Source organism: Lolium rigidum, chromosome 3 (assembly GCF_022539505.1).
Source record: "Lolium rigidum isolate FL_2022 chromosome 3, APGP_CSIRO_Lrig_0.1, whole genome shotgun sequence".
Lineage (NCBI taxonomy): Eukaryota > Viridiplantae > Streptophyta > Magnoliopsida > Poales > Poaceae > Lolium > Lolium rigidum.
Genome location: NC_061510.1, coordinates 38,614,070 through 38,634,711, shown reverse-complemented (window position 1 = coordinate 38,634,711; position 20,642 = coordinate 38,614,070). Strand labels below are relative to the sequence as shown.

General features: G+C 45.3%; 2 protein-coding genes across 2 annotated transcripts; both read left to right on the top strand.

The window, feature by feature from the left end:
• The first annotated feature begins 383 nt into the window (after positions 1-383).
• LOC124695685 (ras-related protein RABF1-like) lies at positions 384-4,421 on the top strand. The gene is made up of 8 exons (XM_047228510.1): positions 384-449; positions 796-872; positions 2,778-2,861; positions 2,939-3,033; positions 3,127-3,232; positions 3,519-3,608; positions 3,681-3,767; positions 4,197-4,421. The coding sequence occupies exons 1-8, from the start codon at positions 425-427 to the stop codon at positions 4,233-4,235; spliced, it is 603 nt and encodes a 200-aa protein (XP_047084466.1). The 5' UTR covers positions 384-424; the 3' UTR covers positions 4,236-4,421.
• Positions 4,422-11,276: 6,855 nt separating this feature from the next.
• On the top strand, positions 11,277-15,819 carry LOC124701459 (cell division control protein 48 homolog D-like). Its single transcript, XM_047233520.1, has 9 exons — positions 11,277-11,355; positions 11,465-11,630; positions 12,547-12,775; positions 13,181-13,947; positions 14,049-14,270; positions 14,372-14,443; positions 14,532-14,813; positions 14,918-15,277; positions 15,384-15,819. Exons 1-9 carry the CDS (start codon positions 11,312-11,314, stop codon positions 15,678-15,680), a joined length of 2,439 nt encoding a protein of 812 aa, XP_047089476.1. The 5' UTR covers positions 11,277-11,311; the 3' UTR covers positions 15,681-15,819.
• Positions 15,820-20,642: the final 4,823 nt, after the last annotated feature.

Genomic DNA, 20,642 nt, shown 5'->3' with positions numbered 1-20,642 from the left:
TGACTTCGAGCTTTTTGGGCCCCTCTCTCCGAGGTGCTTATAGGGTAAGGTGTGTGTATATACGTTAATAGAAGAGAAGTGAGTGTATGTAGGTATTTGCGAGCGTCTACGTCTATACTATGTTTCTCGAAGAAAAAATAATATAAGTGTGATACGTCTAAAAAAAGAGTTTTCACAGCATGAGACTGACATACGGAGCCCAGGCAGGTAACGACTTGGCCTTGCTTTCCCCGTGCAGCAAAGCATCTCTCGCGACACCAACACGTCCTGCAGAGCCTTGGAGTCCTGCGAGCGAACCGAGGACAGCGCAACCGCCGGATCCGGCCCCTCCCCGTCCCCGGCCCCGCCGGCTGCAGCCGATCGCCGCCTCCCTAGCCCGACCCCAGGCCCCGTTCCACACCGCCGCCGCCGGGAAGCGCCGGCCATGGGCTGCTCCTCCTCCGTGCCAGGTTGGTTGGCGTTCCTCTTTTGATCTTTTCGATGCAATTCGTTCTTCGTCTGACAGTGGCCTGCTGCGGCTGCCGTGCCTCGAGTGTTAGGATAGATGTCTGATGCTGTTCGTAGCTTTAATTCGAGCCTCGATCGGTATTAATGTTTTCCCGGCTGGGGTTGATGCCTCCTAATATTGGTCAGGCCACATATTTTCCTCAATTTAATAGGGTAGAGAACACTCTTCAACTGCCGGTAATAAATCTCTAGGATTCGTTAGAACGGCGTGTCCGCAGATGGAGTGCGAGAGCTTGCAGCTGGAGCAGAGGAATTAGTCAACTACTTACTGTATTGTCATGCGTGCAGCTGCTGGAAGTACCGGAGGGCTGAGGAACATCGACGGCAGCTCTCCTGCTACAGACTCAAACGAGTTGCGTGCAAAGGTACCCTTTCCCCCCTTCTGTCCGCATGCTTATGTTGTCGTTGCTTGCGGTACCAGGACAAGCAATTGCAAGTGTTTACAACCATAGTTTCCCTTTGCATGACGTTAGAGCCAACAATTGATTTAGAGAAGGCGGACCATTGGCAAGATTCAGAAATATGATGGCTTGGAAACAACATTCAGAACATACTATTTTCCTTCTGCACCGTGATGTGGATAAGAATTCCTCTAGGGTCTAGTGTATATGAATTGGTAGTATTCTGCATCGGCCTAACAGGTCAACTGAACCTCGTCCACCTATTTCCATGGGTACTACTACTTATATACCCCTTCAGCAAAATACAGCGAGATACATTGCATTGATGTTTGTATCGTTTACTTGTGCCTACCGTAATATTTATAAGTGAAACTGGAAATCATTTTAGTATGGACAAGCTCTGTTGTACAAGGTGGGAATCATGCAGTTGCTCAGCTCAACATTTTTACTCTAGGATATCTGGTGTTGTACTGGATGATTTTGGATATTTCTGTGGCCTATAAAATAGAATCTGTCAGCTGCTTCATGCGTCCATTCTTTAACTATTCCACTATTAATTTGATCTGACATACATATTAGTGTAACACCTTTCTGGGTAGGCATTGATCCCCATGGGGCAGGATATGCCTATATGTCCTAGCTTGTTTATGTGTGGATGTTTCTAAAATTTGGCATAATTCATGAGAAAGGTACCTCCCCCCCCTTCTGTCTGCGCCTGCTTATATTGTCGTTGCTTGCGGTATCAGGACAAGCAATTGCAAGTATTTGCAACCATAGTTTCCCCTTGCATGACATTAGAGCCAACAATTAATTTAAGCCACACCATCTGGTAGTGTACAGAAGACAGACCACTGGCCAGATTCAGATATATGATAGCTTGGAACAACGTTCAAAACGTACTAACTTTTTCTTCTGCACTCTTGATCTGGATAAGAATTCCTCTAGGGTCTAGTGTATATGGATTGGTAGTATTCTGCGCCAGCTTATCAGGTCAACTGAACTTCGTCCACCTATTTCTATGTGTACTATATAATATACCCCTTCAGTAGAATACAGCGAAATACATTGCATCGATGTTTGTATCGTCTACTTGTTGCCTACCGTAATATTTATATGTTCTGTCTTATATTTATAAGTGAAACTGGAAATCATTTTAGTATGGACAAGCTCTGTTGTACAAGGTGGGAATCATGCTGTTGCTCAGCTCAACATTTTTAGTCTATAAAAATCTGGTGTTTTTTTAGCGTGAATATCTGGTGTTAACTGGATGATTTTGGATATTTCGGTGGCCAATAAAATAGAATCCGCCAGCTGCTTCATGCGCCCGTTCTTTAACTATTCCACAATTAATTTGATCTACATTCATATTGGTGCAACACCTTTCTGGGTAGCATTGATCCCCATGGGGCAGGATATACCTATATGTGCATACAAATAGCGTGTTTATGCGTGGATGTTTTTAAAATTAGGTATGTTCCATGACCAATGTGCCACATTAAGCTTTGGTTGCACGTTCTGTACAATTGTCAATAAACATAAGATGTAAACCATACCATTTGACATTTGTTGCTTGTACATGTTTTGACAGCCTCCAAAGAATCACATTGTTTGAAACATTTTATCATTTTTCACAAAATTACAGTGTTGTTGTTTGAACAGACTCCTGTTTTGTTCACCCTGGGAATGTGACTCTTTTTGATAGCGTGACAAAAACAGAAGCGGAGATATATTTATGCACATGAACGATTTGAAACTCTGTTTTCCTTCTGTCCAGTAATTTATTTCATGGCTGGCCCTGTTGAATGCATGTATCGTGTCTAATGATGGTTAGTGGCTCTGTTTGATGTTCTCATTATCTTCACGTTGCAGCTGGTATTGCTCGGGGACTCGGGTGTTGGAAAAAGCTGCATCGTCCTTCGATTTGTTCGTGGCCAGTTCGATCCGACTTCCAAGGTAACTGAAATGTTACTTGACTTGGATGCATTTCTCTTGCTTCAGAAGTTCCATTATTATTTTTTAAATAATTTCAGGTAACTGTTGGTGCATCGTTTTTATCGCAAACATTGGCATTGGAGGATTCGACAATAGTGAAGTTTGAAATCTGGGATACCGCTGGACAAGAGAGGTACATTTTTTTTTGCTCTAACCATCTTATAATGATAGGTATTTAACAAGTTGTTGAGAAGTCATGACTGATAAGATAACCTGTCAATTTCAGGTATGCTGCCTTGGCACCTCTTTATTACAGGGGAGCTGCTGCTGCTATTATTGCCTATGATATAACTAATCCAGAATCATTTAAGAAAGCACAATATTGGGTGAAGGTGAACTATGCTAACTCTCTTTTATTCAGTTCTTTGCTTTCCATTCCTTTAGTACTAGATTTTCTTATGCTCAATACTCTAAGACTGCTGAAGTGCTTATATATTTAAAATATGTTGGAGATGACCATGTTCTATCTGGATAATTCCTGCATAACAGAATTGGTTGTGAACATAATCGAAGTGTACCTTACAGATTAGAGTTGTGAAGTCCGTTATGTATCCCACTGTTTATATTCATTTTGGCTGCCGTATATTCAAATTCCCTTTCATATTTCCTATACTGCAGGAACTTCAAAAACATGGTAATTCTGGTATTATCATGGTTCTGGTTGGTAACAAAGCTGATCTACATGAAAGTAGAAGTGTAGCTTCTCAGGTATGAGCATGTACTTCATTGTGAAGTCGCAATGATTACTTTTGTTTTGATGATCTTGTGCACTTTCTGAAGGATGCACAAGAGTATGCGGAGAAGAATAGCATGCTTTTCATGGAGACGTCAGCAAAAACAGCTGATAATATAAATCAAGTATTCGAGGTATGCGGCTGAGTACATCTGGCAACTTTATTAGGCATAATGTAGAAGATTATCAGTCAATAAGTTATACTAGCTGGTTAACAATTGTGGTGATAATTGCGGTGTTTTTTTTTTGACAAAGTAATCAAATCTAATGTCTCAAAGCCTTAGACTTTAGAAATTTTGTCAAATCATTTATGGATGAGTCATCTCATGGACCAGAACTACATCGAAAAACCAATATCAACTCATACCATCTCATTTTGTTTTTTATAATCTTAATTTTCTTTCTCGAGAGGCCAGTTACGCAAAACAATTCTAGGGGCTTGTCGCAATTTTTAAATGCTTCTCTTATGTTGAATTCCCCGCTTACGCTTTGGATCTGTATTACTGCTGCCATCGAGAACACTTTGTCAACACCATCCTAACGAAATCATGTTCCTGGGACAGGAAATTGCAAAGAGGTTACCCAAGCCAACAACGTCGTGATGATGAGCGCTGGTGTATACTGCAGAGTGAGTGAGCGAGTGACACACACAGAAGTCTGCACCCATGTAAAGTTTGATGCCAATCCATACGAGAGTCTGGGCATTGCTTGAAAACAGAGGATAATGTAAAGCTTTTGTGTCAACTGTATTATAAACCGTGTTAACTGCAGAAAGAATCTTTTGTTTAGTTTTTTCGAAGACGAATCATACATAGCCTAAAGGCGAAGTTGCTGGCCATGCTATCCGCAGACAGCGTGACGCGTCAATGGCCTGTACTGTTTACGCTTGAACGACTGATTTCGTCGGAACAATCCTGAGAGAGTAGAGGAAATTTGTGTGCTTTCTGTAGGCAGCAGCACTTATGGAGCACATGAGCTTCAGAGGAAGAGTCCGGTGAAACACAAGAAGCATACGACCGAATTGCATCTGTTTGCACCATATGACAGGTTTATTCGAGATTTCGAGCACAGTCTCGTAGGAGTAATTTTTTTTTCTGACGGCACTATGACCTAGAACAGAGTGTATCCAAAGGAGTCCAAACAGAAAAGCAATTCCGTAGGCATTCGAGTATTGTTTCCAAGCAATTTAACTTACTTTTTTCGTACGATGTTACACCAAATTTCTTGGCTTCTTAACCCTGTCCGGACGCAGCAGCTAGCACGGGCGTACGCGACGACACCATGATGCTCCATGATTGAAGAGATCAAACAAACCCGTCGCCCTTGTCCCCGCTGCGCGCATCACCAGGATTGCTTCATGCCGAGCAGGTAGACAACATGCCGTAGAAGTAAGAAGAATTTTTAGCTCCGTACCCTCTCGTTAGGGTTTTGTGCTCCGGTGGGCGATTTCCGTCGCCTCCGTGAGATCGGTTTCGATTCCCATCAATTCTTCGAGCTTTCTCCACCCATCCCACGCCTGTGTACCCCCGCATCCGCATCTGTGTCTTTCCGTGTTCCCCGCCTCTTGTATACCTTCCTGGTCGTACATCTAGGGTTTCGGCGATGACGGATCTTCAGGCTTCTTCTTCGTCGCCAGCGATGACGGGGAAAGAAGAGGATCTGGACGACATGCTGGCTCACCTGGAGCTCCGGGAAGATGAACTGGATGATGTGGTGATCGCGGTTGATGCTGTGAAGGAGTTCCAGAAGGACGCTCGTTGGTTAGCAATCGGTAAAGTGCACACTACTCGTTCGTTTAGTTCAGAAGCTTTATTTGGCAAGATGAAAGCGATTTGGAATCTCTCCAAGGATCCAACCTGCAGGGAGGCAGGGGAAAACCTGTTCATCTTCCAGATGCATTGCCTTGGAGATTGGAAGAAAGTTGTCCACCAAGGGCCATGGACCTTTCGTGGCTGGGCTGTTTTGATCGAGGATTATGATGGCAAAGAGGATCCTGAGAAGATACCTTTCAATGGTTTATATATATGGGCGCAGATTCATGGTATCCCAGAGCTTTATCGGAAAACTAATGTCCTAGATGATCTCGCTCGGAAGATTGGCAAGACTAAAGAGGTTCAGATGAATCCAAAGCTGTATTTTGAGGGGAATTATGTGCGCCTGCGGGTTTTAATTGATGTTGGCAAACCTTTGATGCGTTTTGTATCTCTTATGATTGAAGGAGAAGGGAGAAAGAGGCTGCCGGTTAAGTATGAAAAAATCCCATATTTCTGTAAGCATTGCGGCCTCCTCGGGCATGACCACGAGGAGTGTGGTGATGGGGCATGGGAGGCCAAGGATCTTCAATATGGGAGCTGGATGCTTGCCACTAGGAGAAGTAACCTTCAAAACATGGAACAGCGACGTACCCCTCGTGAGCCTACCCGTGGGGGTTTCTCTGGCCATGGGGGACTGAAAACTTCGGCAAAAAAACGCTCGTCTCAAGATGCTGCTCTAGATAACACGGAGGATTTGGAGGATTCTGCAACAAGTCCTGAAAAAACGGCTCACATGGATGAAGATAAGAATGATCATGAAGCTGCAGCGGCTAAAAAGCAACTGGATATGGGGGTCCTGGGGGATGCTAGGCCGGGAACAACCATTCCTGGCGCTGAATTGGGGGACTTGTCTGTCCCACCTCCACCTCCAGGCTACGTCAACCCCCGGGATCGTACTAAGCTACGGAAGACTGACACTTCTGATAATGATTTGGCAAAATCGGCGGCTTCCCTCGAGGAGGACCGCCGGGCCCAATGACGACCTTAGGCTGGAATGGTCGTGGCATCGGGCAAGCTGCGACCGTTCAAGAACTCGTCTGCCTAGTGCAGACCTACAAGCCCAGCCTCGTTTTCATCTGCGAGACGAGGCAGAGTAAGGAAAGAGTGGAGAATCTCCGCTATAGAATTGGTATGAAACACTGCTACCAAGTTTCTGGAGATGGAAAAGGAGGCGGCATTGCCCTATATTGGATGGAAGATGTTACTGTTGATCTTCTGTCTTTCAGTAAACGCCATATTGATGTTCACGTTAGCGGTGGCCCTTATGATCACATGTGGAGAGCTACTTTTGTCTACGGAGAACCGAAACCAGTGGATCGTCATCTTATGTGGACTAAGTTGCGACAGATCAAAGACAATTCTAGTAAGCCTTGGCTTATGATGGGCGATTTTAATGAAGCTATGTGGCAGGAGGAGCACTTCTCGTGTACCCCCCGCTCTGAGAGACTTATGATGGATTTCAGAGAAGTTCTGTCTCACTGTGACTTATATGATATTGGATTTGTGGGCAACCCCTGGACTTTTGATAACAAGCAGAAAGGTGATCGCAATGTCAGAGTCCGGCTTGACCGTGCGGTTGCTTCTACGGAGTGGTCTCGTATGTTCCCAGATCATCGGCTGAGGCATATTGCCTCCTCTCGGTCGGACCACTGCCCTATTCTGCTATCCATCGAAAATGCGACCAACTGTCGGTGTGAGCGTCCTGTGAGAAGATATGAGATTGTGTGGGAGAGGGAACCTTCCCTGCCGGCTGCTGTAGAGGAAGCCTGGTCCCGCCGTGTCCCGTGCAATGATCTGGGGGATGTTTCTGCGTCTCTCCGCTTGATGATGTCTAGTCTGTATAGCTGGAAGCACACGAAGTTTAAATCTATACCAAAAGAGATTGAAAAGAAGAGGGAGTTGCTTGATAATCTGCGCCAATTCAATGATGCAGAGAGTGTTCTTAAGAGGGTGGGGCTTGAAAAAGAGATGGATGAACTCCTCTATCGTGAGGAAATTTTCTGGATGCAACGTTCCCGTATTGCCTGGCTCCGCGAAGGAGATAAGAACACAAAGTACTTCCACCGAAGAGCATCTTGGAGGAAGAAAAAGAATAGTATCCGCAAGCTGAAAAGAAGTGACGGTACTTGGACGTCTGACACTGTTGAGATGGAGAATATGGCTAGGGATTTTTTCCAAGACCTCTACGCTAAAGATGAGAACATAAACCCGGATATTATAACGGGGCTGCTTGACCGGTGTATTACTGATGACATGAATGCAGACTTGTGTGCCCCGTTTTCTGAAAAAGAGATCGGTGATGCTCTCTTCCAAATTGGTCCCCTTAAAGCTCCCGGGCCTGATGGTTTTCCTGCACGTTTTCTTCAGCGGAATTGGGGCCTGTTGCGTGATGATATTGTCAAGGCGGTGCAGCGTTTTTTCCATGATGGTATTATGCCTGCAGAGGTCAATGACACTGCGATTGTCTTAATTCCTAAAAAGAATGACCCAGAGGAACTGAAGGATTTTCGTCCAATAAGTTTATGTAATGTGATCTTCAAAGTGATATCTAAGTGCCTCGTGAATCGGCTTCGTCCTATCTTGCAAGACATAATTTCGCCGACCCAAAGTGCCTTTATCCCTGGACGTCTTATAACTGATAATGCACTCATGGCTTTTGAGTGTATTCATTCTATTCAATCGGGTTCAGCGGCACGGAGGAATTTTTGTGCGTATAAATTGGATTTAGCCAAGGCGTATGATCGAGTGGACTGGAGTTTTCTCGAAGGGGTTTTAGCGAAGTTGGGCTTTCATAGACAATGGATACGGTGGGTGATGGCGTGTGTCACCACTGTGCGATTCTCGATTCGCTTTAACGGAAATATGTTGGACCCTTTCACCCCATCCCGCGGTATCCGCCAAGGTGATCCTCTTTCTCCATACTTATTTCTCTTTGTGGCTGATGGTTTATCCTGCCTGATTAGGAAGGAAATAGAGTGCAATGCTCTCCGTGAATTTCATATATGCCGAAGAGCTCCAGGTATTTCTCATCTGCTGTTTGCAGATGACAGTCTGTTATTCTTTGAGGGAACCGTTGATCAAGGTATGGTGATCAAATCTATTCTGGATAAATATGAGCAAGGAACTGGACAGTTGGTGAGTTTGGGAAAATGTTCAATCATGTACGGAGATAAATGCTCCCCTGAGGTGCAATCGGAATTAAAAGGAATCCTGAAGTATGATACTGTTTGCTTCGAAGAAAAATACCTTGGGCTACCAGTTCCTGAAGGGAGATTAAAAAAAGGAAAGTTCAAATCTACAAAAGAAAAATTCTCAAAACATGCTACTGATTGGTGTGAAAAGTACATGTCCTCTGGTGCAAAGGAAATCCTTATTAAATCAGTTCTTCAGTCCATCTCTACATATGCTATGGGAGTGTTCAAGTTTCCCTATGGGCTTATTGAGGATTTGTCTCAGATTATTCGGAATTTTTGGTGGGGAGATGAGGAGGACCGAAGAAGAATGCATTGGATGTCCTGGGATAAAATTACAAGACCAAAATCATGTGGCGGTATGGGCTTCAGGGACCTCCGTATTTTTAATCAAGCACTACTTGCAAGGCAAGCATGGAGGCTAATTCAGTACCCGGATAGCCTGTGTGCTCGTTTGCTTAAAGCTAGGTATTATCCTACAGGGGATTTACTTGACACAGCCTTTATTCAAAATCAATCCCAAACATGGCAGGGAGTTCTACATGGCTTAGAATTACTGAAGAAAGGTGTGATCTGGCGCATTGGATCGGGAAGTAAAGTGAAAATATTCCGTGATAACTGGTTACCTAGACAGGATGCTATGAAGGTGGATGGTCGGCGTAGTAATTCAAGGAAAAAGTGGGTATCAGAGCTTATTGATCCTGTTTCAAGGACTTGGGACGAACAGACTATCCGCGCAATTTTTTACCCATGGGATGCTGAAACTATCCTATCGATCAAGATCCCTGCTAGGGCATGTGAGGATTTTGTTGCTTGGAGCGGCGAAAGTAACGGCTCGTTCTCTGTCAGATCGGCGTATCGCCTAGGCATGCAATCAGCTCTCTTGAGTGTGAACCCAGGACAAAGTTCATCGGAATCAGTGGGCGAACGTGGCATTTGGAATCTAATTTGGAAGGCGGAAGTACCCCAAAAGGTTCGCATCTTTGCCTGGAAGGCGGCTACTGCCACCTTGGCTGTCCGTTCTGGTCTACACCGGCGAATGCCATCGGTCACCCCGGTCTGTGCTATCTGCGGTTGCGAGGTAGAGGATGGTTTCCATGCTCTTGTTCGTTGCACCCTTGCTAGAGCTCTGCGACATGAACTGAGAAGCCACTGGCATCTCCCACCTGAGGAGTCATTCCAATATACGGGGAAAGAATGGCTACTTCATCTCTTGGAGGGTATTTCAAAATCTATGAGGTCTAAGGTTATCTTTTTGCTATGGCGGGTTTGGCACCACAGAAATAACGTGGTTCATGGAGACGGTAAAGCTTCGATTTCTGCCTCGGTATCCTATCTTGTTAGCTATCATCTATCCTTCACTCAGACTTCTATTGACACTTCGGCTCCTATATCTAATGCGGGTCCTCTGGGTATTACCTCGTGGACAGCCCCGTCGGAGGGTTTTGTGAAAGCCAATGTGGATGCTGGATGGGACAGTACATCAAAGACGGCTGGCCTTGGAATTATTATTAGAGACAGTAGTGGAAGGACTATCTTATCTGAATGGAGATTTGTTACTGCATGTGCCACTGCTGAACAAGCGGAATTGCTGGCCTTGTTAGCTGGTTTGAAGCATTTGATAGATTTGGGTCGCTGGCCTGCGATCCTGGAATCTGATTGTCTTCGTATTGTTCAAACTATCTCTGGCTCCATGGATGACCATTCAGGAGGATGGGCTCTAATGGCTGAAGCCCGAGAGTTGTTACATATTTATCAGGATATCTCGATCTCTAAAATTGATAGGGTGTGTAATGGTGTAGCCCATGTTCTAGCTCAGTTAGGCAAGTCAGGGTTTTCTGGTTTACTTTTTGATGCAGCTCCTCCCTGCGTGTTGGAGCTGATCGCCCTTGATGTAACTTGACTTTGTCTTCTAATAGCCGCAAGTTTTCAGACGCACTCTTTTCCTTCCAGGGTACCGAAGGGGACTGGAAGGTTTTTAATGAGGCGGGCTTGCGTGCTTAATATATGGTGGTTATTTTCAAAAAAAAAAAAAATTTCTTGGCTTCTTCTACGAATCCTGTTGTCCAGTTCATGTATTCCGTGGTAACCGGAGTATTCTCTCTGTCCCAAATAATTGTACTATCAAGTTCCAAATAATTGACTCAGTTTTGTCTAAACATACATGGATCCAAACACTGATGATGGATAAAAAACGGAAAGACAATTCGATTCCACGAACAGCACGGTTACAAGCTATCCTTCGTCGTGAAGATACCAAACTTGTGAAGGGAGATCATCTTCCATCCGACCCCGATCCAACAACTATTTCCTTCTTTACACACACGAGTCGAGTCGAGACGAGCACACCTTCTAGAGCCTTCCACGTGTACCCCACCCGAACGCTCCCCGATCGGGACTCCGAGCCCGCACAGAACCCCACCTCACTGACCGGTGGGCCACGAAGAGTCCCGGCCCCGCACGTCATCGACTCCGTGTAGAACTCGTTCCCCGAGCCGGGGTGAATCCCAAACCCCTCTTCCAAGAAAGAAGCTATATAGGTAAACTAATCCCCCGGCCTGCCTCCTCACTTTTTCTTCGCACGGCGGAACAATATCTCCACCGCTCCCCGCAACTACCACCCGGAGCCGCCGAAACCTAGCCCCGCCGCCCGCCGCCGGCGACCCCGCGACCATGGCCACCCCGACCCCGCAGGGCGAGGCCTCCTCCTCCGATCCGTAAGTCCCCGCGCCCCGATCTGCCCCCCGCCGCTCCCGATCTGGCGGACCGACGACTGTGGATCTCTTTCTTGATTTATCTGACCCGGGTCGGCGGTTTGGTCTGCAGGAAGGGGGCGAAGAAGGACTACTCGACGGCGATCCTCGAGAGGAAGAAGTCGCCCAACCGCCTCGTCGTCGACGAGGCCACCAATGACGACAACTCCGTCGTCGCGCTCCACCCCGACACCATGGAGCGCCTCCAGCTCTTCCGCGGCGACACCGTCCTCCTCAAGGTATCCCCCGCCCGCGCTCCTTACTCCCCCTCTCTCTCTCCAGGTCCAAATCCGACGGCCTAGGTTGTTGATTACGCCGCCGATCTAGGGATTCCGGTGTCGTTTAGAGTGATGCAGGTGGCTGGTGGTGCGGGTTAAGAGCCTAGGCCGCGAATCTGTAGGAAAAACCGTAGCTTTTCTCGGTTTGGCCGCCCCTGTTCGCTTTGGCTGGTGGAAAATTTAGTCTTTGCCGTGGGATTGTTAGGGATCTGCTTGATGATGGCTAGGTCTACTGATTACTACCTTGTTGTGGCGAAAAGGTCTTAGATTCAGAGGTCCGTCTCAAGATTGCAGTTTGTTCTGGGTTACAAAGTTGTTGTAGGGATTTTACGGTGGGGGGCACTTCAGTTATTTGTACATGGTTTCCTTGGTAGAGACTCCACCTTAGCGCATAACCTAGCTCATTAGCTCTGGTCAGACCAAGTAACCGATCTACTAAGTTTCAAACTGTGCTCTGGGTAACTGTATATCTTTATCTTTCTTAGGTAAATTATTCACCATGTAGGGTACAAGTAACTATGCAACCTGACTTGTGAAACTAGATAACCGAGATAGAAGTTAAAAAAACTAAAGCTTTCTTGTTTCTCCTAATAGCGTCTGCAAATATTCTTGATTTGTGTTGTCACTGCAGACATGAATTTTATTTCGCAATTTAGGTGTTTCAGTGTTCATCGTGCTCTGCAATTCTTACTGCAGTGGGTAGTGCAACAATTATTCTGTCTTAATGGTTCCATCCATTGCCCCAGACGTGTAGTGGGGCATGTTTGTTGATTTATGGATGCTTCTCTGTACTGGCCCCTTTGTCATAATTCCTCTGTCTGCATGCTAGGCAGTTCCTAATTAGTGCCCGCTAACTTTTCTCATCACTGTCTTGCAGGGTAAGAAGAGAAAGGACACAATCTGCATTGTGCTTGCAGACGACACATGTGAGGAGCCAAAGGTCAGGATGAACAAGACCGTCAGGAAGAACTTGAGAGTGAGACTTGGCGACGTGGTGTCTGTCCATCAATGCCCAGATGTCAAGTACGGGAAGCGTGTGCACATTCTTCCTATTGATGACACGGTTGAAGGCATTACTGGGAACTTGTTTGATGCCTTCTTGAAGCGTGAGTTTTCTTTATCACCAAGATACACAACCTTAAAGACATATATTTCTGCTTTTCTTTTGTCAGGGCCTAAGTTAGTTAACCTCCAATACTTTTGTGTAACATTATCATACTATCTGGGTTATTCAATTGAAGCTGTTTACAAGTCTGTTAATGAGTGCAGAGATAACTTTACTTATTTCTCAACTTGTGTAGTATAGTACTGCTAAATTTTCTCATAATGTGGCATTGTAGTCTATCATCTCAACTATCACCACAACAATCAAGTTTGTAGTGAGATTGCTGCCAAACTATATATATTAGAAAATTTTGATATACTTTATGCTACACTATTTGCAATTTTCTAGTCTCTTTGATTGCATCCAGTCCCTTCAACTAGTCTTGTATTCATCTGGGTCTTTTCAGCATACTTCCTTGAAGCTTACCGCCCTTTGAGAAAGGGAGACCTTTTCCTTGTGAGGGGTGGAATGAGGAGTGTGGAATTCAAAGTTATAGAGACTGACCCTGCAGAGTATTGCATCGTTGCACCTGACACTGAGATATTCTGTGATGGTGAGCCTATTAAGAGGGAGGACGAGGAAAGGCTTGATGAGGTTGGCTATGATGATGTTGGTGGAGTTAGGAAGCAAATGGCCCAGATCAGAGAACTGGTTGAACTCCCACTGCGTCATCCTCAGCTCTTCAAGTCTATTGGCGTGAAGCCTCCTAAGGGCATATTGCTGTTTGGACCACCTGGCTCTGGCAAGACCCTTATCGCTAGAGCTGTTGCTAATGAAACTGGTGCATTCTTCTTTCTGATTAATGGCCCAGAAATTATGTCCAAGCTAGCAGGAGAAAGTGAGAGCAATCTCAGGAAGGCATTTGAAGAAGCTGAGAAGAATGCACCATCAATCATTTTCATTGATGAGATTGATTCGATTGCCCCAAAGAGAGAAAAGACCAATGGAGAGGTTGAGAGGCGTATTGTTTCACAGCTGTTGACTCTTATGGATGGGCTCAAGTCCCGTGCACATGTTATTGTTATGGGCGCTACAAACCGCCCAAACAGTATTGATCCTGCCCTCAGAAGATTCGGTAGATTTGATCGGGAGATTGACATTGGTGTCCCTGATGAAGTTGGGCGCCTGGAAGTTCTCCGGATTCACACCAAAAACATGAAGTTGGCTGAGGATGTGAGCAATCTTTGATAATAGTTTTTGAATTTCATGGTTTTCTAGATAATTGCTCATTTGATGGAACCTTTCCATGATTGACCTCTGTAATTGTATTGCAGGTTGAACTGGAACACATTTCAAGAGACACCCATGGGTATGTTGGTGCTGATCTCGCTGCTCTTTGCACTGAGGCTGCTCTCCAGTGCATTCGTGAGAAAATGGATATTATAGATCTTGATGATGAGACCATTGATGCTGAGATTCTGAACTCAATGGCTGTGACGAACGACCATTTCAAGACTGCATTAACAACAAGCAACCCATCTGCTCTCCGTGAAACTGTGAGTATCTCTTTGGTTCTATTTCCTGTCTCGGATTTTTTTACATATGTATGGCTGTTTTGCACATGTTCTGTAGTTCTTACCTATCTTTTGAAAATCAGGTTGTTGAAGTCCCCAATGTCTCTTGGGAAGATATTGGTGGTCTGGAGAATGTCAAGAGGGAGTTGCAGGAGGTATTTATCGTCCTTTCCTTTATCTCTACTCTGAAGCTATTTTGTTATAGCTGTAACTTGGTGTATAACATAAATGAAATTCTTGCAGACCGTCCAATACCCTGTGGAGCATCCAGAGAAATTCGAGAAGTTTGGCATGTCTCCTTCCAAAGGTGTTTTGTTCTACGGCCCTCCTGGTTGTGGTAAAACCCTGTTGGCGAAGGCAATTGCTAATGAGTGCCAGGCTAACTTCATCAGTATCAAGGGACCTGAGCTGCTTACCATGTGGTTTGGAGAGAGTGAGGCTAATGTGCGTGAGATCTTTGACAAGGCTAGGGGGTCAGCGCCATGTGTCCTCTTCTTTGATGAGCTTGACTCGATTGCTACCCAGGTCAGTCTCTCTTTTTTTCTCTTATGTATGTGCTGCTGTGGCCACTGAGTGAGTGTTACTTGTCTGTATTTCTTATTTGCTGATATCTCTGAACCATATTGCAGAGAGGAAGCAGTGTTGGGGATGCTGGAGGTGCTGCTGATAGAGTCCTCAACCAGCTCCTGACTGAGATGGATGGCATGAACGCCAAGAAAACTGTGTTCATCATCGGTGCCACCAACAGGCCTGACATCATTGACCCTGCGCTGCTTAGGCCAGGGCGCCTTGATCAGCTTATCTACATCCCTCTTCCTGATGTTGAGTCGAGGCTCCAGATCTTCAAGGCTTGCCTCAGGAAGTCCCCTGTGGCCAAGGATGTTGATCTGGACGCTCTCGCCAAGTACACCCAAGGGTTCAGTGGTGCTGATATCACTGAAATTTGCCAGCGTTCTTGCAAATATGCCATCAGGGAAAACATCGAAAAGGTACCAGCAATTTACTTTGAATTGATCTGGCAGTGCTGCACCTTCTGGTGAACAAATTCTACTGACTTTATACCTGTGATCTTATGAATGGAACTCACCTTTGCAGGACATCGAAAGGGAGAGGCGGAAGAAGGACAACCCTGAAGCCATGGAGGAAGACGAGACTGATGAGATTGCTGAGATCAGGGCTGCTCACTTTGAAGAGTCGATGAAGTATGCGCGCCGTAGTGTGAGCGACGCCGACATCCGGAAGTACCAGGCCTTTGCCCAGACTCTGCAGCAATCCCGTGGATTTGGCAGCGAGTTCCGGTTCCCTGACGCTCCTGCTTCAGGCGCAGCCGCTGCTGCAGATCCTTTTGCGTCATCAGCCGCTGCGGCGGAGGATGATGATTTATATAGCTAGATCCTGTTGCTGTACCATTAACTTACCGACGATTTCCTTTCCTTCATACACTCGTTATGTCATGCTTTGTATGGAAGACGCGGGCAGACAACGTACTTATTTAAGTTGATATTGGGATGCACTGATAATCTGCTGGTTATTTGCCCTGTCGTCTTGAATTTGTTTTCTACCCTACTGAAAAACAAGTACTCGTGATTTTGAGGTTATCCTGGCTGACCACAAACTTCACTTATCCTGTACTCACTCTGCGTACCTCACGATAGCGCCATCCCCCACCATTAGCCACAAGTCAACGACATTTCTCGGTGCCTCCGCCCACGGAGAGAGAGCGTATCACCCATTTGCTTTTTCTCCCAAATCCTCTGTACCTGTTGCTTTGATCCTGGCCCCTACCTCGTTGGCGCCGCCATCCACCACACCCAGCACCACCCGCGCCTCCCCATCGCATGCTTCCACTCTGTTCCCTGTTACTGCTTCACAAGCCACTCTGTTCCCTGTTACTGCTTCACAAGCGAAGTCCGGATGCCACGCGCCACCGCTTCTGGCCGGCTCCGGCCGCTTCCGCCGCCCCCCTCTCACTGGCATGACACCGTATCGAACTCCTCCATTGATTTCCCACCGAGTCGCACCTCCTCCAGGTCCATCACACCGCTGATGCACCTCGATAGGGGAACCCAAGCTCGGTAGTGGATGTGGTGGATGCAACGTTGGTCGCATGGTGGGAGCACGGACACGATGGAAGAGGATCTGGTTGTGGGACGGTTCTCCTCATCCCGCGATAACGACGACGAGAGGCGCACACTACAGTAGGGCAAGAGGGCGGTTTCCCTTCATTCCCGTCAAGCTATGGTTCCATTTGTTACTAAGGCGAGTATGAGAAATCATACTAGTTCTTCACAATTTTGCTTATGATCCTGTTGTTATTGAGCTAGATATTTGATGTAGTTTTAATTTTTTGTGGGCATGGGCCGTGATTTCTGCATCTAGTGATGCATATGTGGTTTCTACCTTGCAAACTGATGAACAAATGTTTGCTGCAATAACACAGGCTTGTTGGATTCAGCAAGGAGAAGTTACTTTGTTGTATTACCTGTTGTTTATCCTCTGTTATCCATGTTATCTCATTTTAACTACTGTTGTGTTTTGCTTTTCTTTGCCATGTATGTAAGCATTGAATATAAGTGGTAGTTTGCTTCAATTGCAGTGTGCACCCGTAAGGGGTCGTTTTTTATAAATCTATATCAGTTCATTTATAGATGTATATTACGTATCTGTGAGATGGTAGCTCCTATTTGTAGATGTATATTACCTTCTATCTCAGTGTAACTTGTCTTATACATATGTGTATATCAGGACTAGGTGGATGTATGTTCTGTTTATACTGGATCCATCTTAGTTTCTAATGTTAGCTTCTATATGCACATAAAATGCTGATATCTAGATGTAAAATACTCACACATCACAATTTGCATGTATCTAAACACAAACACGTCTAAATACATATATATTTTGATAAAGCTGAGACATCCAATTATGGACAGATGTAGTAGCATATATCTAGATTCATATTTAGGCTACTATGATGTATCTTTTTACCTGCTAGTTAGATCTTTGATGTATAAGTTTGTGGTTAGATGTATAATAGATTTTATCTAGATGTAAAAAATCATATATCTAGATGTATATTTTAGCTAGTACCTAGTAGTATAGTGTCTTTTACCTGCTAGTTAGATGTATAGATGTATATTATCTTGTATATGCATGCAAAAAAAGCTTGTATGTAGACGTAAAAGAGCTTACATCTAGCTCCAATTTTTTATGTACATTAGTTTATGGTTACATGACGTATATATTTCTGCGATGTATATATTTCTCTGCTCACCCTGGTACATGGTGTTTCTGAATGTGTCTTTTGTTTTGTTTCTAGGGTGTTGGATGTGACTCAGAGAAAGAGTAGAAATAAGATAGGTTGGTGGTTTCGTGTTTATACTTTATAATGCCCACTGCACCTTTTTCCCGCCGGTGAGCCTCCTAGGTAGCTAAGGGCATGAGCTATGATGGCATACGCTTGATGTCGCTCCATGTCTAAAAGAATAATAAATAAAAATGAAGTAGTAGTTGAAACAAAACTCTCACGGCGGAAGCCACTACTTCACTTGGGACCCACCTTTTCTCTACCAATATTCTGTTGCTTCTCCATGTGAGTGCGCATGTCCCGTTTGGTTCTACCTTTAGGCTTGATCTCCTCTCTCTCTACAACTTTTGCTCTTTTTCTTTCCATTAACGTCGAAGGAGGCAGCCTCCCCTGCAAGACACTACTTTGTCTGCGAAGCGACTACCGAACCTGAGATCTGACATCCGAGTCTGACATGGCAGTAAGTTGGAGCTAGGCGTTGGCCATGCCCTAGGGGCATGATTTATAGGAGCAGTGGTATGCTGCTTTCCCATTATTTAATACAGATTAAAATATATGGAGCAACTATTAAGTATCACAACCATCCAACGGTGGCAGCATTTTTTGTGATATTGTTTCAGCTTTTTCTCTGTCTCACATGGTCATCCTCCTTCGAGTCTTGCATGCGTCTGTCTAGCCAACCTTTTGCTATGAAGAGGTAACATCTCCTGCAGGAGACTACTTTGCTCTGCAAGCTATATGATTACCACTTTGGGGCCACCCGAACCTACGTGGATGGCTAGGGAAGTAATCCAGCATGGAGCGTTGGCCATGCCCTAAACATGTTAGAGCATCTCCAACCACGTTCCCCAAAGCGTCCCCCAAACGGCACCGGATCGAGCGTTTGGGGGACGTGTTTTGTTCGTGCCGCGTTCTGGGGACATCGCTCCCCAGTCGCGTCCCCCAAACTTTTTTATAGGGTTTTCGAAAACACAACCATTTATTAAATATAGCATACAAATAAATATGTTTGCCGAGATTGTTTTCAAATTAAAATACAACAAACAATAAAACAACTAAACAAATGTAATAAATGGGGCTAGATCAAGGTGCCATGGCATTTGCTGATAATCCTTTGATCCTCCGCATATGCTCAACGAGATCATTTTGAAGTTGCTCGTGAACATTGCTATCACGGATCTCTGAGTGCATGACGAGAAAATCAGCAAATTCCGCAGGCAACTCATGATCAACCTCCGCAAGAGGGCCCTGACACTCATAGGGACCACCATGTCCCTTGCCATGATTCTTGCGGTCATCCTCGATGATCATGTTGTGCATGATCACACAAGCCTGCATCACCTCCCGCATTTGGTCATGAGACCAGCTTAGAGGAGGGTACCGGACAATTGCAAATTGAGCTTCAAGCACACCAAATACCCGCTCGACATTCTTCCTGCAAGCCTCCTGTCGTGAAGCAAATTGGCAATTCTTCAGACCTGATGGAGCCGAGATTGTTTTGACAAAAATGGCCCATTTTGAATATATACCATCGGCTAGATAATAGCCTTTGGTATATTGGTGGCCATTGATCTCATAGTAGCATGGTGGAGCATGATTTTCCACTAGTTTTCTGAACACCGAAGACTGTTGCAACACGTTGATGTCATAGTGTGATCCCGCCATGCCAAAGAAAGAATGCCAAATCCACAGGTCATAATCTGCCACAGCTTCAAGCACCACACTGCAATATCCATAACGGCCTTTGTATATACCTTGCCAGGCAAACGGGTAGTTCTTCCATGACCATTGCATACAATCGATGCTTCCAAGCATTTCAGGGAATTCTCTCGCAACATTTTGTGCCATGATCCTTGCAGTCTCTTCTTTAGTTGGCCCTCTCAAGTAGTATTTGCCAAACTTTCTGTAAGGGTACATTGCCCCCATGTGTGGTTTTGGCAATTAATGACAACCCCTATGGACTAATGTTTTCATTGAGTTTATATGAAGAAATATTCCATAGGTATTACTTGTACTCCATGTGTTGGATTCAAATATGGATGCCATGAAGATAAAGGTATACCTTGTGTATTGGCATCAAGATCATCGGTATGAAGATATATATGTGATATGATCAAGAAGAAGAAATTAAGATGGAGTTCTTATGTGGAACTCAATATTAGCCATGCTCTATCTTAAGTGAGTGTGAGAAGATACAAGGTTGAGTTGGGCAAGTTCAAGATGAGCATCTTGAGTGGATCACATGCTTGAAGCTTGTCGTCCATTTGGTGTTAATGGACATGTGAAGATGTGCATCAATTGGGCTTTCCCATCATAGTGTATGGGGGAGCATTTGTGAGTCTTCACAAAGCAACATTGATCAAGTGAGGCATTCCGACTTGAGTGAAGCTTGAAGAGTTATCATCAAGATCGAGCGGGATGCGCAAGGCAAAGGTATGGCCTTGCTAGGTTTTCCTTTTACCGGTCTCAAGGTGGATGTTGGGAGACCGGATTATAGGATAGATAGCCGCACTATTAAGAGGGGCTTTCGGTTGAGTAACTTGATCGCATCGTCTTAGGGAGCTCAATCCTTTGCATACTTTGCATATCCTTATTTCTTCTTGGTGTTTCTCTCATGTGAGGTTCTTGAGCTTGTTGCTAGCTTTACAACAAGCCCAAGTTCATCGAAAACGGAATCCGGATGCATCTTCTATTGCGTTTTCGAGTTTGGACGTCTTCACCGTTTCTTGACGGTGGGAGACTCCCTCTCTAAAATCATCTAAAAAGTTCTATGAGGAGTCTCCATATTTCCAACAAAATTGGTTTCATGTCAATCGGGGTCCGGACACAAAAGTTATCACAGTTTTTGTATAACATGTTTTCGGGCTCACCCGGTCAGGGACCCGGTCGGACCTGCCCATGCGCCGGCCGGTTCCGGTCTGCCGCCCGGTCAGCCGGCCTACAGACCGGCGGGCCCGGCGTGCTGTCCGGTCGACCGGTTGCCAACCGGTCGCCAACCGGGCGCCAACCGGGTGACCTCCTGGACGATACAAAGTGACCCCGGTCGG